The 14,659-nt window shown below is 44.9% G+C and overlaps 1 protein-coding gene across 1 annotated transcript; it reads right to left on the reverse strand.

Moving 5' to 3' along the window:
• Positions 1-947: 947 nt before the first annotated feature.
• Positions 948-14,455, reverse strand: LOC116626190 (P protein-like). The gene is made up of 5 exons (XM_032395394.1): positions 14,396-14,455; positions 12,465-12,537; positions 4,272-4,432; positions 2,383-2,465; positions 948-1,125 (listed from the first exon to the last, which is right to left on the reverse strand). Exons 3-5 carry the CDS (start codon positions 4,410-4,412, stop codon positions 948-950), a joined length of 402 nt encoding a protein of 133 aa, XP_032251285.1. The 5' UTR covers positions 4,413-4,432; positions 12,465-12,537; positions 14,396-14,455.
• Positions 14,456-14,659: the final 204 nt, after the last annotated feature.

Raw genomic sequence — 14,659 nt, forward strand, 5'->3', positions numbered from 1 at the left:
GAGTCTGTAAGTTCTTCTAGAAAATCACAGTGTGTAGGTAATCAAGGGAACCCTGAAACATGATAATATTGATTGAGAGGAAAACAGAAAAAGAACGGAGAGAATAGAGCTACTCTGGAATAAAGAAGACATAAGAGATATAACAACTAAACCAATGATTGGATTTTGTTGGAACTTGGGGCTCAACTTACTGGAGCAAACATTCCTCACCAGGTAGACTAGACAACCACAGGCAAACTTCTGGAACTTTCCTGGCCACTTCTGCTGCAGGCCATTTCCTTGACAACTCCAAGGTATTTCTCATACCTATCCTACACTCAAGAAGAAATACCTCTTCAGAATCACATCCTCTACTGACATCCCATCAATGTGTTGCTGTATATCTGGTTTCATGATTAAATTAATAATGGACCAACCCATCCAGGCAGTGTCTGCACTTTGCTCCATGCTATTAAAGGTAGAGCCGAACTTAGTTTCCCAGAAACATGGAATTTATAAGACATGAGATCAATTGTGAAAAGGCTCATTAGCTGAGTTGATAAACATAACAGATAATAATCCCTCCCCCCACATAGCCCAAGGTCTCTCAAGTCCCTGTAATATACACAATCCTATGAAGCAAATGGGGGCATTCTAATATGCATCTCAGAGAGATTCAACACTTACTGCCTCAGCATCACACTTCAAGTGAGCAGAGTAAGGGTGAGAAACTCATGTACATATTCAGTTTTCTCAGGTAAACTTTTGCTGGGGCCTGCTAAAACTCATCTTGCATGTGTCAGTTGCCAAGATTCAGCAAATATTCCAGTACAGATCAATTTCTACCTAGAATGATGGCATCTTCCTTTTTAGGAAAGATGCCATTGCAGTTTGATTAAGATGCAGAACTGAGCCCATCCAGAGCACCTTCATGTTGAAAGACACTTACTTGTGAGCACAGATAAATCTTAGAGAGCTGGCATGAAAGTTACCTCAAATATAATCAGCATGTAGACCCCAGCAAGGATGACCACAGCAATGGTCACTTGTGCTTCTATGTTTGCACGGAGGTATTGATGAGCCATCAAAAGAGGAACTGCCTGTGTCTGTTGGAGGGAGGCTCGAATGCTGATAGAAACAGTATCTCTGCAGAATGAAGCAAAAATATTACCACTAGTAAGGGAAACCACACTCTACGTCAACAATTAGTGCCTGCTTGCTTGGTGTCCTTCCCAACACAAGTCATCCATGGCCATAACCAGAGCCCAAACTGACCTCACAGTGATTTAGCCCAATGTCTGACCTGGCAGATGAGGCGCTCTGAGTGCATATGAGCAGTGTAAGATGCAGACACAGCCTCCCTATGGCCAGGTCCATCTGATGTAGGCCCCCTCATCTGGCAGTGTCTGCCTCGTGGCAGGTGCCACTCCAACAATTAACAGGGAGCAAGGACTTTCACATTGGTTCTAGCCATTTAATTTTCTCTCTCCTCATTACAGACTGACTGCTTTACCTGCTAATAAATAGCAAAGCCAACCATTCTCACATGTGGGAGATTCAAAAAAGGGCCATGTGCAACCTGAGAACACGTAGACAGGTTGTCACAGATGGTGGGGAAAAGTACCTGGAACAAGAGGCATCCAAGTAATCAACAGTATGTGGCATGGTGAAATTAAAGCACTTTTCTAAAAGTTTAGTCAGTAACTATTCTGAGCTGAACTGTGTCCCCAAAATGTAGATGTTGACACCCTAACCCTCAAAACTTCAGAATGTGACTATATTTAGAGATAGAGTCTTTACAGAGGTGATTAAGTTAAAATGAGGTCACTGATGTGGTCCCTAATACAGTATGACTAGTGTCCTTACAAGAAGGGATTGGGACAGACACACACACACAGAAAAGTCCACAGAAAAACACAGGGAGACGAAGCCAAGGAGAGAGTACTCTGAAGAGACAAATCCTGCTGAACCCTTGAGGAAATAAATTTCTACTGTTTAAGTCATACACTCTGTGGTATTTGTTATGGCAGGCCTAGCAAACTCATATAGACATAATATGGAGTGGCATTAAAGAAAAAGAGAAATAATCCTAAAATTCCCTGGAATTCCCCATTGTGGAGCTTCATAATATTAATGAAATTAAAGCATCAACTATAAAATATCATTTGCTTCAAAATGGACCCTGCAATCAATCCTCATTTCCTGACACTCAGGGAGAGTGAGTGTTATGATGCCCTCCTACATCCTTCATGTTCCTAGTCTATACAGTTAGAGCATCCCATCCAAACCACATAACTGATCTGGCTATTTGTGCCAAAAATTGGAGTCCCACAGGTCAAACTTTTTAAGTGAAAATGTCCAGAGGAGACCTTCCCCCAAGATCCTTGATCACTTGAGACCCACCTGCTCAGTATCTCAAAGGTCCTGCTCACCACCAAGTGCTCACTTCTTCTTGGATTTAAAAATACTGTCCAATTCTGAGTGACCTGTAAAAGTTGAAATGTAATATCAGAGTAAGGCTTTGAACCTGAACCACCACCTGGGATTCAGTGCTATTCACTGTAGGTGTTAGTTTAGAATAAGAAAAGAAGAAAAAGAGGAACAGCAAGGACTTGTATACAGCTCCCACATCCCTGACACTAGAGCATATCCAAGCTGTGCAGAACTGGAAATTTCCACAACATAGAAGGCTTTAAGAAAAAAAAAAAAAAAAGAATACAGAAGTACAAATACAGAATTAGTATAAAGGGTACAAAGGTATAGAAGTAAATATGATTTATTATGAGAAAAAGAAATCACTGCACTTTATATGAGACTTGGGATCTTCTGAGCCCTCTGAGGCAATTCACAAGAAATGCTTGCTTAGAACTGCTTCCTGCTTGCAAATTGGAGGCAGAAAACCTTCACACCCATGTTACAGGAGTCCATGGGAGGTAGGACCCAAGGATGAAGCTTCCTTTGCTGCAGGCAAATCCACCCCATGTGTTCCTGTCCTAAGCAGGGCAGTGGAGAAACCAGCTGAGGGGGACCAGATGTGAGCAGAGAGGGAGGGGCTCGCTGGGGGAGCGAAAGGGCCAGGGAAACTTCAACAGGAGGACAGGAGCTTTGCTGCCCACAAATCACAAAGTAAATGAAAATAGGAACTCTGAAATTGGTCAAAGCATAAATGAGAGTTCATAAGTTCTCTTAAAACACTTCAGTATTTGGAAAGAGTATATCAGAAAAAATCCATTAGTAAAGATCTCGTGTTCTTCGTGTTTCTGAGCTGGATTTGTGTGTGACACTAGAGCAGAGTAGAGCCCCATGGGCAGGCAGCTGTGTCAGCAGGCTGCAAAAGGTCACATCTTCCCCCACACAAGGCCCACAGACAGAGCAGGCAGATGTGTGCCTACCCCGCCTTTAATGAGAAGGCCTTGCCAGCTGGTTGTACACCACACACGAGGAAGTGAAGTTTACATCCTAAGACCAAGGCCAAGGCAACCGGTTCAGAACACTGGTGCTGCACAGACCATCACCCATGAAACTGCAGCCTCATTCATTATGAGGCTTTTGCTCTGTGGACCCTGCTTTGCATGGCAGGAAAATGCGAGGGGTGCAGTAACCCATCAGATGCTCCATTTTGGATGACACAGCATTGTGCACAAGCAGGGTTTCCTCCTATTGATTATAATAGGGAAAACCCATGAACTTCATAGACAAGTCACCATGATAATCCCAGGGAGTCGTCAAGGCCAGGACTTGGGGTATAGGTCAGGATGCACAGAGAGGGGCCAGGCCTTGTCTGGGCTCTGGGCCATGGTGACAACACCACTGTTGGCTCTCCTTGCCTTCGAAGGACAGGAGCTAAAGGTTTTGTCTAGGAGACACTAAGCATAAGAGCCTATCACTTTAGAAGCAGAAGCTTTGGGAAACTATGCAAGTCTTAGGCAAGTGTCCCCAAACCCAAGAGAACTGTGGTGTTGAAATACCTTCTGTACCATGGGGTAAAGCCCAGGTTTAATTGTGCTTTAACAACAAAACTGCTTTCAAATATATAATGTTTCCCTGAATTGCCCAGTAAAATCATGTAAATTAAATAACTTGCAAGCCTCATTTTACTGAAATGGCAAGAGTTTTATAATTGTCTTAAACAAAAGGAAAAAAGAGTCAAAGACAAAGCAAAAGATAGGGTTTGCCTAATAATGATGCCATTGCCTTATGACTTCTCATCAAATCCATTCAAAAGGAAACTCAATTTATAAAGAGATGAAATGAGTTTTTACAATTCCTTTCAAATAATTTATAAGTGTAACCTGCTGTGGCCGCCGCCGCCTGGAGCCTGGAACGTCAGCCTGGGTCACCTCCACCATGACATGTTCTTCTCTCCCGGTATGACTTGGGCCACCGGCCACCAGGGCCCCTGCCAGATCCACCTGGAGCAGTGTGGAGTCCATGTGGCTGGTGAGATTCGAAGCTGAGGCAAAGTCAAGGTGAACCACAAAGCAAGGAAGAGAGGCCTGAAGTCCCCTCACCACCCACCCAGTGAGCACCCTCCTTAGAAGGTGCACAGAGAAATACCTATCCAGGCTGTTTCTGCAACTGTACTGCAGACTTTGACCACTCCTTATCTCCTTAGCACTTCACTCCTGACATGCAGTTGGTTTTGCAATGTCTGATCGCATGTGTTTCAAATCCTCTGTTTTAACCTTTAAGTGGTATCTCCCCATTCTACCATGATCTCTGCTTCCACATTTTGCAGCCAGCATAAAACTCCTGCCCAAGTTCCTGGACCCACCATGAGCTAGTAGACAGGATGGCTGCATTAACGAACAGATAAACTGATCCACATCCATGTCCAAATCCTTAGGTGCCAGGTCTCTATTTTTAGAATGAGAAATCACAAAGAATTGAAAATAAGAATTCTGAAGCCAGCTAAATAAGTGACATGCACTGCAGTGAAAGGAGAGAAATTTCTTCAAAGCGTGTGAAGGACTCTTGATCAGGGAAAAATTATCAAGTAAAGAGGCTTTCCCCCCACAAAATATAATTCCCATGGCACTTAAGCCCCACTGTAGGCTTCCCCTTAGCACCAACATCCTGCATTTGGGTGTTGCACAAATGTAAGAGCCCGTGCTACTCAACCCTTCTCTCTCTGCTCTGGGCCAAGTCTTGCCTCTGCTGCAAGGTTCTGGGGGTCATGACATGGATTCTACACAGCGGCTAGCCTAGTTATTTTGATCCAGAGGAGAAAACTGTTGTAGGTGGAAAAATGAATCTCAAAATAGTCTAAGCTTTGTATGAGGTCTCAAAAGTCTTGGCAGCAGCTCACTGACTGTAGGAGGATTCAGTAGCCACTTCCCTTACTCTTCCTTAAAACCCTAGAAGAAACAGGCGGTTTATGGAACAGACTTAGGGAAAAGGCACAACGTCACTGTTGCCAGAGTGTACACAAGATTTACTGTGAGTATCAAGGGCCAGTGAATGGTTAATCTTTTTTCATTATCTATTTCCTCCAGCAAAATGCACTGGTTTAAAAAAACCAATTGTACAAAAAACATCCTGGTAAAGAAAGGGTTTTATCAGCACTGTTGCCCATATGAGAGCCCAGACTGAGCAGCAGTCCCCTGCACTTGGTTGGAAAGCCTCTCCACATACTTATGCTACTACTTGGGTTCCATCAAGGACAAATGGAAAACAGAAGTCACGCATGAGGCAGGATGTACCAAGAAAAGGCCCAAAGAGACACTGCTGCTTCTGCCAAAATTACTCGTGTCCTGGTCTTTCCCCAGGGCAAACACAAGATACACGGTGGGGAGAAATATTTCAGCTCAGAAAGGATTCCAAGAGACCTTGCAGAAACCCGGAAGGAACAGCACCACCTAGAGGCTAACATTAGAAAAGCAGTGCCTTCACCCTCAGATTTAATGAATGTTTGTGGAGCATTTATTGCGTTCCAAGAAATGAATGAATAAAACAAGACCTTTGGCCTGGGGGCCGGGGGGCATCTCATGCCCTGTTGGGGAGACAACCACGTAACAAAGCACCCTATTATTAACCAACCAAATTGAGTGCATACAAAATCACATAGACACAGGACCACGTGTACTTCCACCCTTCCTTTTCTCTGTCTTTCTAGATGCCCACCATGCACTTAGGATTCAAAGCCCACTGGGGTGCTCTGACTGTGTCAGAGTGACTGTGCTCAGACTGTGTCAGCTGTAACTTCCAGATCCCAGCAAACAGGAGCCTCCTCTAATCGAGCCTCACCCCTGCAGGTAGCTTCAATCCTTGCCTCCCAGCCATGTTGAACTGTCCACCATGCTCCTAACACATAGTCCCCTGCCTTTGCCTCAAATGCCTCCCCAAATCTGCAGAACTTCTACCATCTTTCAAGTTCTCACTCAAGCTCTCCTCTCCTTAAATCTTTCCTTGTCATCCATGACTCCAGCAGATCCTCTGGCTTCCTCCAGTGTTCCTCTGTAGATTGGGCTCATGCCATACTGCAGTTTGCTTTAGACTTTTCTCCCCAACTGGTCTCACTCCTCAAGAGGAATAACTGCATCTTACTCATTTTGTTACTTCTTTAGAAACTAATGTGGTTCTCACCACATTAGATGCCCCAACAAATATACTTGTTTCACCAATAATATTTGTTTACAGCATCATCCTTGAGGTCCTCCAAACTTAGACCAAAGTCCCTGCCAGATGGGGCATGAAGAAGTCAGAGAGAAATCGCCTCCTTTTTCTAGCTGCATCAAAGTAGTCTCCTGCCTTTACCACTACCCCAGTCAAAGCCATCTTTCAAGAGCTAACTTGACATGCCTTCCATGAACCTTCTTCCCACTCTTTGAGCCCCCTAGACATCCCTCCTCTGAGTTCCTAGTTAATCATCTTCCTGTTGTACCTCTAATGAGTGTGACCATTGACTTTCTCTGGCTGTCCCAGTGTGGGCAGCTGTCTTGGCAGCCTATGCATGGTGGGGAGAAAGACACATGAACAAAGCACTTCTGAAGAGTGGGCAGTGTGCTGCCACAGGTCATGGAACAAATCCATGAGAGCCTGAAAGGGGCCTTCATTTCCACCTAAAATGTACAGTCCTCTTGGGCTTACCCTTCAGTTTGCTACAGAGCCTATCAAATGCCAGGTTCAGTTAACACTGGCCAGGAATCCCTCCTGGACCAAACTTAAGTCCTCTGAGCCCTCTTCTTGGTTAAGTTTCAACCTTGGCCTGGTGAGCCCAGTTTATTGAGAATCCCTTCACTCTTTTTCTTTTTCTTTCTTTCTTTTTTTTTTTTTAAGAATGCCTTCACTTCACTCTTGATCCCCAGCCAAGTTCCCTTTGGTAATTTTCCATCCTCCCCCTCACCCTTCTGTAGATTCCCAGCTTAACCTGTTGTATTTGGAGTTGAGTTCAATCTCTTCCCTATTGCAATAGTCTTGGATAAAGTCTTCCTTACCTGTTTAACTGATACAATTTTTCTTTGACACAACTTTTGCTTAGTTGAATGGAGGTAAGAAAGTGGGGTTCCTTTAGACCCAACTTCTTGATAAAAATGGGAGCAATGTCATTTGATAAAGTATGAAACTTTTAAGACTGATCAATTCATAAAAATAATCTATCTAGTGCTAATGTATTTTCTCCAGCATTTGAGACCAAATGGATGAATGATTGTCCTTAATTTCTAGAGTGGTGCTGGCCAATAGAATTTTCTGTGGTGATAGAAGTGTTTTTATCTGTGCTGTCTGATATGGTAGCCACTAATCACATGTGGCTATTAAGCACTTGAAATGTGGCTGGTGTGAATGGGGAAGTGAAACTTTAATGTTATTTACTTCATTAATACAAATTTAAATGTCAAGAGCCACAAGTAACTAGTTGCTAGCATAATGGACATCACAATTATGAGGTTACTACCTAAGGAGCTTAGGATGTAAGAGAGGAAGAACAGGAGGGGACAAAATCTTTTAATATGTATAGTGTTTTCTTTATGTACTTTGAAAGCCCAGGACTACTATGAAGGGTGTGATGGAAAATGGACCATATGTCAAGAAACAAGGAAAAAAGATTGGAAGAGAGGGAGGGAGAGAAAGGGAAGGAGGGAAGGGAGGAAGGTCAGTGAGCAAGCCTAATTACCCTGCTTATATATAACCTGGCTTGCTGACCATTATTCACCTGTCTAATGACCTAGGAGCCTTGAACAGGTCTCATAATAAGCACAGAGAACAATTCAGGGACAAAGAACTTCACGTGCCTGCAATCACAGCCACTTCCTGTTTCACAAAGCTTCTAAAATAAGCCCTGCAATTACTGAGGTGACAAAGCCCGACTATTACAGAGAAAACATCATAGGGGAAAAGGTAGCTTTGTTATTCTCCAGTTAAAGGATAGTGAGGCTTTCTCCAAAAGCACTTCCCACCAAAACACACACCCTTGGGGTCTGGCCAGAAGTCAAGAAGGAATAACAGTGGGGCTCTTCACTCATGAGGACAACAACAAGAACACCACTACTGGCCTTTCAAAACCAGGCCTGCCTGAATCACTTCTTGCCCCAGACCGGCACAATAACACCCTTTTGCTGAGAATCACCTTCAAAGTTCCAAACTCTGCGGGCGCCTGGGTGGCTCAGTTGGTTAAGCGACTGCCTTCGGCTCAGGTCATGATCCTGGAGTCCCTGGATCGAGTCCCGCATCGGGCTCCCTGCTCGGCAGGGAGTCTGGTTCTCCCTCTGACCCTCCCCCCTCTCATGTACTCGCTCTCTCTCATTCTCTCTCTCTCAAATAAATAAATAAAATCTTTAAAAAAAAAGTTCCAAACTCTGGTGCACAGTCTAGCCTGCCCTGACTCTGTCCCCATTTTTGTAGATACCAGCAGCAGTTGGCTCTCTGGGCGCATCTGAGGAGGACTTCTGACCTCTGTCCTTTCACAAACCACCACAGCAAGTTCTCAGCCTAAGGTCCTGGGAGAGGGTCTGTGAGCTTCCAGAAATGTATGGAAAATCTACTGAGAAAAATGTACATTTTCTAAGGAGCCCATGGGAAGCTTAAATCAGCCTTAATAATGGTTAATGATTGACAGAGTCTCTCTTTGGCCAAACCTTAGGTATGCTCCTTTGAACTCTCTTCTCTAAGACTAAGCCCTGACTTCGGGGCTTCTGTGTCCAGTTTTAGCAAGAATCCTGCTAGGTTAATTTAGGCAGAATCTTCATTCTCCATATCTAACCACACTCAATATCTGATCAGGTTCCTCATCCGCCTCCATCCCCCAGGTGATGTCTGGTCACTCTGGCCTGTCTTCAACAAGGATCCTGTGAAGTCAGTTTGGCCAGAATCTCCTCTTATCCATGATGTTTCCTCTTAGTAGTTTTTCATCCACTGCCCCCCACCCTGCTCCTTGGCCTTAAAGTCCCACTTTTCAAGTTCAATCTTTCTCCCCCACCGCAAGACCTCACTGCAGTGGTCTCTACAACTATCACTAAGTTCCCGAATAAAGTGTGACTTGCCATCTTTAACAAGTGTCACTGAAGACTTTTTTTTTCTTTAACAGATCCATAGACATGTAAGAACCATTCTGCAGCATTCCTATCATCCCACACAGCTCTCTTCATGTCTTCCACTTCTCTTTCTCTCTTCATCCAAGTACACACATGGCTCAGAGAACAGGAGAGAGACCTCCCGGTTACCCTTACTGCTGAGAAAAACCATTTGTCTGCCAGTCACTAGGATGGGTCTGGGTTCATTCAAGTCCCAGGAAAGGGCTACTGTACTTGAGCTGCTCTAGAAGGAAGACTGCACAATGCTGTGGAGCAAAAGTGACATGGTACAGTTCTCGGTGGGATGAACAGAAGACTCTTATTTGTCATTATCTGATTTTATCCTGTTATTATCCTTACTTATGATACTTACTTAGGATTTCTGCTGACTGATAAGGTTCACACAGGAGTTGCCACAGTACAGTAATCACTCAGCAACCTGCAAATATTTCCGCCTCCCTGTCTGGTTCTGGATAGGATCTCTCCGAGTTCTTGGCTCAGCCTGGGCAGTAGGTTATGATCATTTACAGTGAGGTCACATGAAGGGAAGGCAGGATCCCTCTCCTAGGGGCATCATGAAGTCAGGCCTCCACACTGACACTTGCTTTGAGAAGGCCCCAGGGTAAGCTGAGGAAAGCAGGAAGATGTCTTAGTGTTTTTAACCCATGGAGATGATACAGAGGTAAGGCATAAGAATGGGAAACAAAGTTCATTAAAATCACAGAGCTCTCCAGTTCTCTCACAGGGAGATACATCTTCACCTAAAACTGAGACACAATTTTAAAGTGGTGAAGCAAATACCAAGACTTTAGCAAGCTTTCAGATAGACTTCAGAGCTACCCTGTCCTGAGAGCAGGTACAGATGAGTGCTCTCATTCATTTAAGGGCAGGGATGCACCATGCACTGCCCACCAGAGCCATCTCATGAGCCCACCTGAAGACCTTGAGTGCCAGGTCTTTCTGGAATGTTGAGTGGCTCAGCTGAGTGAGAGGATGTTCTGGAAAGACACAGAGGGACTCCCCAAAAGAACCAGAGGAAATAAGAATATGCAAAAACTACTGGTGACTGCAAGGGAAACTACCCAATTTTCTAAAATTTCAGTTCACCCAAGCTTATCAGTTGAAGATACTGAAGAAAAAAAATCTGTGAATGATTTAACTCCTTTTTAAAAGGCAATGATCAGAAAAAAAGGTAATAATCAGAAATACTTGAGCTGGACACAGCTGCCTCCTTTTCTCCCTCCTCCTCCATTTGCTTCCTCTTCCTCCCCACTCCTTTCTCCTCCTTGCCCTCCTCTCCTCCCCGGCTTGCTTTCCAAGATGCTCCCTCTCCCAGGCCTGGGAGCTTTAGGGACTTTCATGCTTGATTATCCTCATCCAAATGTCTATTCAAGAGAGACTTTGGGCTCTGGACTTTCAGTTTCAGCTGGGATAAGTAGAGAGCTAGAAACACACCACTCCTACTCTCACAACCTGAAAAGCCTGGACAGATGTTAAGTTAATGACTTATTCTGTCAAGAATGAGGTTGCATCATAAACATCTAACTTGAAATCTAGAGTGAGACGGGTGACTGAGGGGAGGAATAGGGCCAAGCATTTGCTTCCCTGAGACAGGTGCTACCACCACACACAGAAGCAGGCAAGATTAAATCAGAAAATTTTTAAACTGCTCAAGGTCAAGTGTGGGCTAGCATGATAGTAGGGAGATCCTGGGAGCCACAGAATTGGGGTGTTCACATCTTCTAATAGGATTTTGCTTCAGGAACCCTAGCAGGTACTCACAAAGAAGATGAAGAAATTGAGGAGATTCATGAAAAAGCGTTAATTTGCTGGGGAAACATATCAAATCTGGCAGTCTAAGGGCACAGTGGAACCCCAGCAGCTGGGAGTGGTGGGTAAGAGGGGAAAGTAACTCTCCCCTGTGGAAGGAGTAGGAATAGTGCACAGCCTGGCAGACAGCAGGAGAGAAGCCAAGCAATTCCAAGTGTCTGGGATGCTAGAGGTTACATAGCAACCACACACTGCCACACAGCCAACCTCTGACTAAATTTACCCAGACCCCCAACTAAAACCCACAGTGCTATGGGATAAATGTTTATGTCCCCCACAAATTCATATGTTGAAGCCCGGCCGCCCAGTGTGGCTGTGTCTGGAGATGGGGCCTTTAAGGAAGTAACTGAGGTTACCTGAAGTCATAGGGTGGGGCCCTGATCTGAGAGGATTGTATCCTTATTAAGAACAGCCACCAGAGAATGCTCTCTCTCTCCACATACACACAGGCACACTGAGGAAAGGCCCTGTGAGGACATGGCAAGAAAGGCAGCCATCTGCAAGCCAGAAAGAGAGCTCTCACCAGATATCAAATTGGCAAGCACCTTGACTTTGGACGTCCAACCTCTAGCACTGTGAGTAATAAATATCTGTTAACCCCCAGGCTGTGGTATTTTGTTACAGCAGTCCGAGCTGACTAACACACTCAATATCTACTATCCTATACAACACATCTGGCTTTTACTGACAAACTATGAGGCCTACAAAAAGGCAAGAGAAAACACAGTATGAAGAAACCAAGCAATCATCATGCCCAGATGACACAGCCAAGGAAAAGAAGCAATGAACTTAAAAATAGGTCAGTAGAAACCACCCAGGCTGAAATGCAAAAGGAAGTGGGGATGGGGTACAAAACAGAGTATGCAAGAGCCCAGGGGAGCCAGGCCCTAACTGGAATGTGCCACCTGGTTGTCATCACCCCAGGGGGAACCTCACCACCAACCACCCATCATAGTTTCACTAGTGCTCCCCTCCCCTTCTGCTCTGGCCTCATCTTTCATCAAATGTCCTGAAGGAACAAAATAGGCATGGGAGGAACAGTGATCACCTACACTGCGGCCTTCAGCAACAGTTGTAATAGTTCTCTGGTGTCTTTTTGTGAATCTCAGCCATGGGCAACTATCCATCTCTGTATAGACTGGATACAGTAGCTTTGCAGGGGTGACACAGCCAACAACTGCCAGAACTTCCCTTGATCTGGATACAGGCTGAATAAAATCTGTAACAATCAGAAACATTGAATGATAGATTTGTGGCAGGAGAACAATAGGATTTAAATAATTTTGACAAAAGGTAAAAAAATATGGGTATAATAATGGTGTTGACTGATGTATCGAACATTCACCAGCTCACTCTAGTTTTTCTTAGATATTTAGAGATAAAATTCTGATTCATTATACTATTCTCCACTACAATGGGTCTTGATTACTGATATTTATTTGTTTTAAGGATTAACCACTCAGCTACAAAATTAAATCATCAGAGGAAGGTAAACATGGTTTTCCCATACTGGAGAAAAGGGGATACAACCCATGTGATGGTTAAAGTATGTGTTTGTGGAATTTGCACAATTTGCACCTTATACCTCATCAGAAAGTACACTGAAGTGGTAATAAGCGGTTATAAGATGACAGGTTATAGAAGTTCAAAACAAATTCCCCAAATCACCAAAACTTCAAATCCCAGAAGAAGGCTGAAGACTAGATACAGAGCTCAGGTCAGTCCTCAGGAGATCAGGTAAGCGCTGGCCCACCCTGACCTTCTGCTTGGAAATCCCAGTGTACCCACCTACCAGGCCCTGGGAAGCAGCCAGAGCTTCAGAGCCACACAGTTGTGAGAATAGGAGGTAGAGAAGCAAACTGGCAGCTAAAAAAGTAAAAGCATGAAGTTTTCAGAGTTCAATGTATTTGTCTCTTGTTTCATGCATAATTTCCTTTCTCTGGGCCACTGCTCCCCTCCCTTGTGGGCTTTCATAGAGTTGCAGGTATTCAATTCAATTCAGCCAGTATTGACTTCATGAACGACCCTCGCTGCTCAAGATGCAATAGTGCTCTCTATTCGCCACCCTGAGAAGAGGAGCCTCTTCTCACGCATAATCCCACGTGCACACACGCAGAGCCCCGAAACGCATGCCCACCTATGCAGATAATGAAAACCAAGTACTCACAGCCACATGTGGTCATGTGCAGTTTCCAGTCATGCAGGGTTCAGCCTGGCCGTAACCTCAGGATGCATAGAAGAGGCACAGCCACACATGTCCTGGAGTCCACACTGCCCAGGCATGAAAACACCACCCACACACCCCATCCTTGCTCACAATCTCACATGCAGTCACAGCAGCAGGCACCAGCCACCCACTGGAATCTCCCAACAATGGTGCAGACAAATTCTCTTATGCCAATGCTGAAAATTGGTACGCACCCAGAAACAAGACCCCAAGCACAGACACGACCTCAAAACGATCACAGACCACAAATGACCCACATGTCCCACACAGGCATGCAGACACACAAACACGCAGCAGGCACAGAGGACCTCACATCCACATGTGCACACACAGACACACACAGCCAGGCATGTACACACACATTTGTACACACACAGATATGCACACCTGAGCACAAAGAATCTCACACTCATTCATTTGGCAAAATACTGAGCACCTGCACTGTGATTCCAGCTAGGCTACATCAGGATACACACCACACAAATGCTGGCAGCAGGACACATTCTTGGGGCCACCCATGATGCTGAACATGCCCAAGACAAATAAAGAGTTTTATTGCGTGTGGTTGAAAACAGAATTGGTAAGCCGCTTTCAGGTGGAAAGTCAGACCCAAGGATGAAGCTAACTGCCTTCTACAGAGCAAAGCCAAGTCCCCAAGGCTTCTGTTGTATCACAGCAGAGGAGCATTGCTAAGGGGAGGCCTCCCTCACCAACCTCAGCCCACAGTCCCACATGCCTTCAGCATCTCCTCCAAAGAAAGGTGTGAGCCCCATACCTTAGGTGCCTTGCTACCCAGCCCAAGGCACCCTGGGGCTCTGCTGACCCAACAGCAGAGCTCTGTGATACTCACAGAGCACACCACCACAAAGATAAACAGGCTTGCGACTTTCAGCCACCGTACACAGCGCCTGCAAGAGAAAAGGTAGGACCCAAGTCACACCAAAGCAGTCCTGTTTGCATGTGCCCAGACTGCCAAACCTCAGACACCTTTCTGAAGCGTTGGGTAATACAATCACAAAGCACATGTTAGGAATTCTTTCCATAATATGGTATAAAGGAAGACACTGCTGACCTATAAATATATGGCCTCATGAAAAGCAGCTTGGTGAAGGTT

The sequence above is a fragment of the Phoca vitulina genome, unplaced genomic scaffold (genome assembly GCF_004348235.1).
Source record: "Phoca vitulina isolate PV1807 unplaced genomic scaffold, GSC_HSeal_1.0 scaffold84, whole genome shotgun sequence".
In the NCBI taxonomy this organism is placed as follows: domain Eukaryota; kingdom Metazoa; phylum Chordata; class Mammalia; order Carnivora; family Phocidae; genus Phoca; species Phoca vitulina.

Excerpts from the sequence above, each read along its gene's own strand:
- LOC116626190 (XM_032395394.1), bottom strand. The coding sequence starts at position 4,412 with ATGGACTCCACACTGCTCCAGGTGGATCTGGCAGGGGCCCTGGTGGCC. Across the intron at positions 2,466-4,271 it reads GGCGGCGGCGGCCACAGCAG|GTCACTCAGAATTGGACAGT; the intron begins GTTACACTTATA and ends CAACTTTTACAG. Across the intron at positions 1,126-2,382 it reads ACCTTTGAGATACTGAGCAG|AGATACTGTTTCTATCAGCA; the intron begins GTGGGTCTCAAG and ends TTCATTCTGCAG.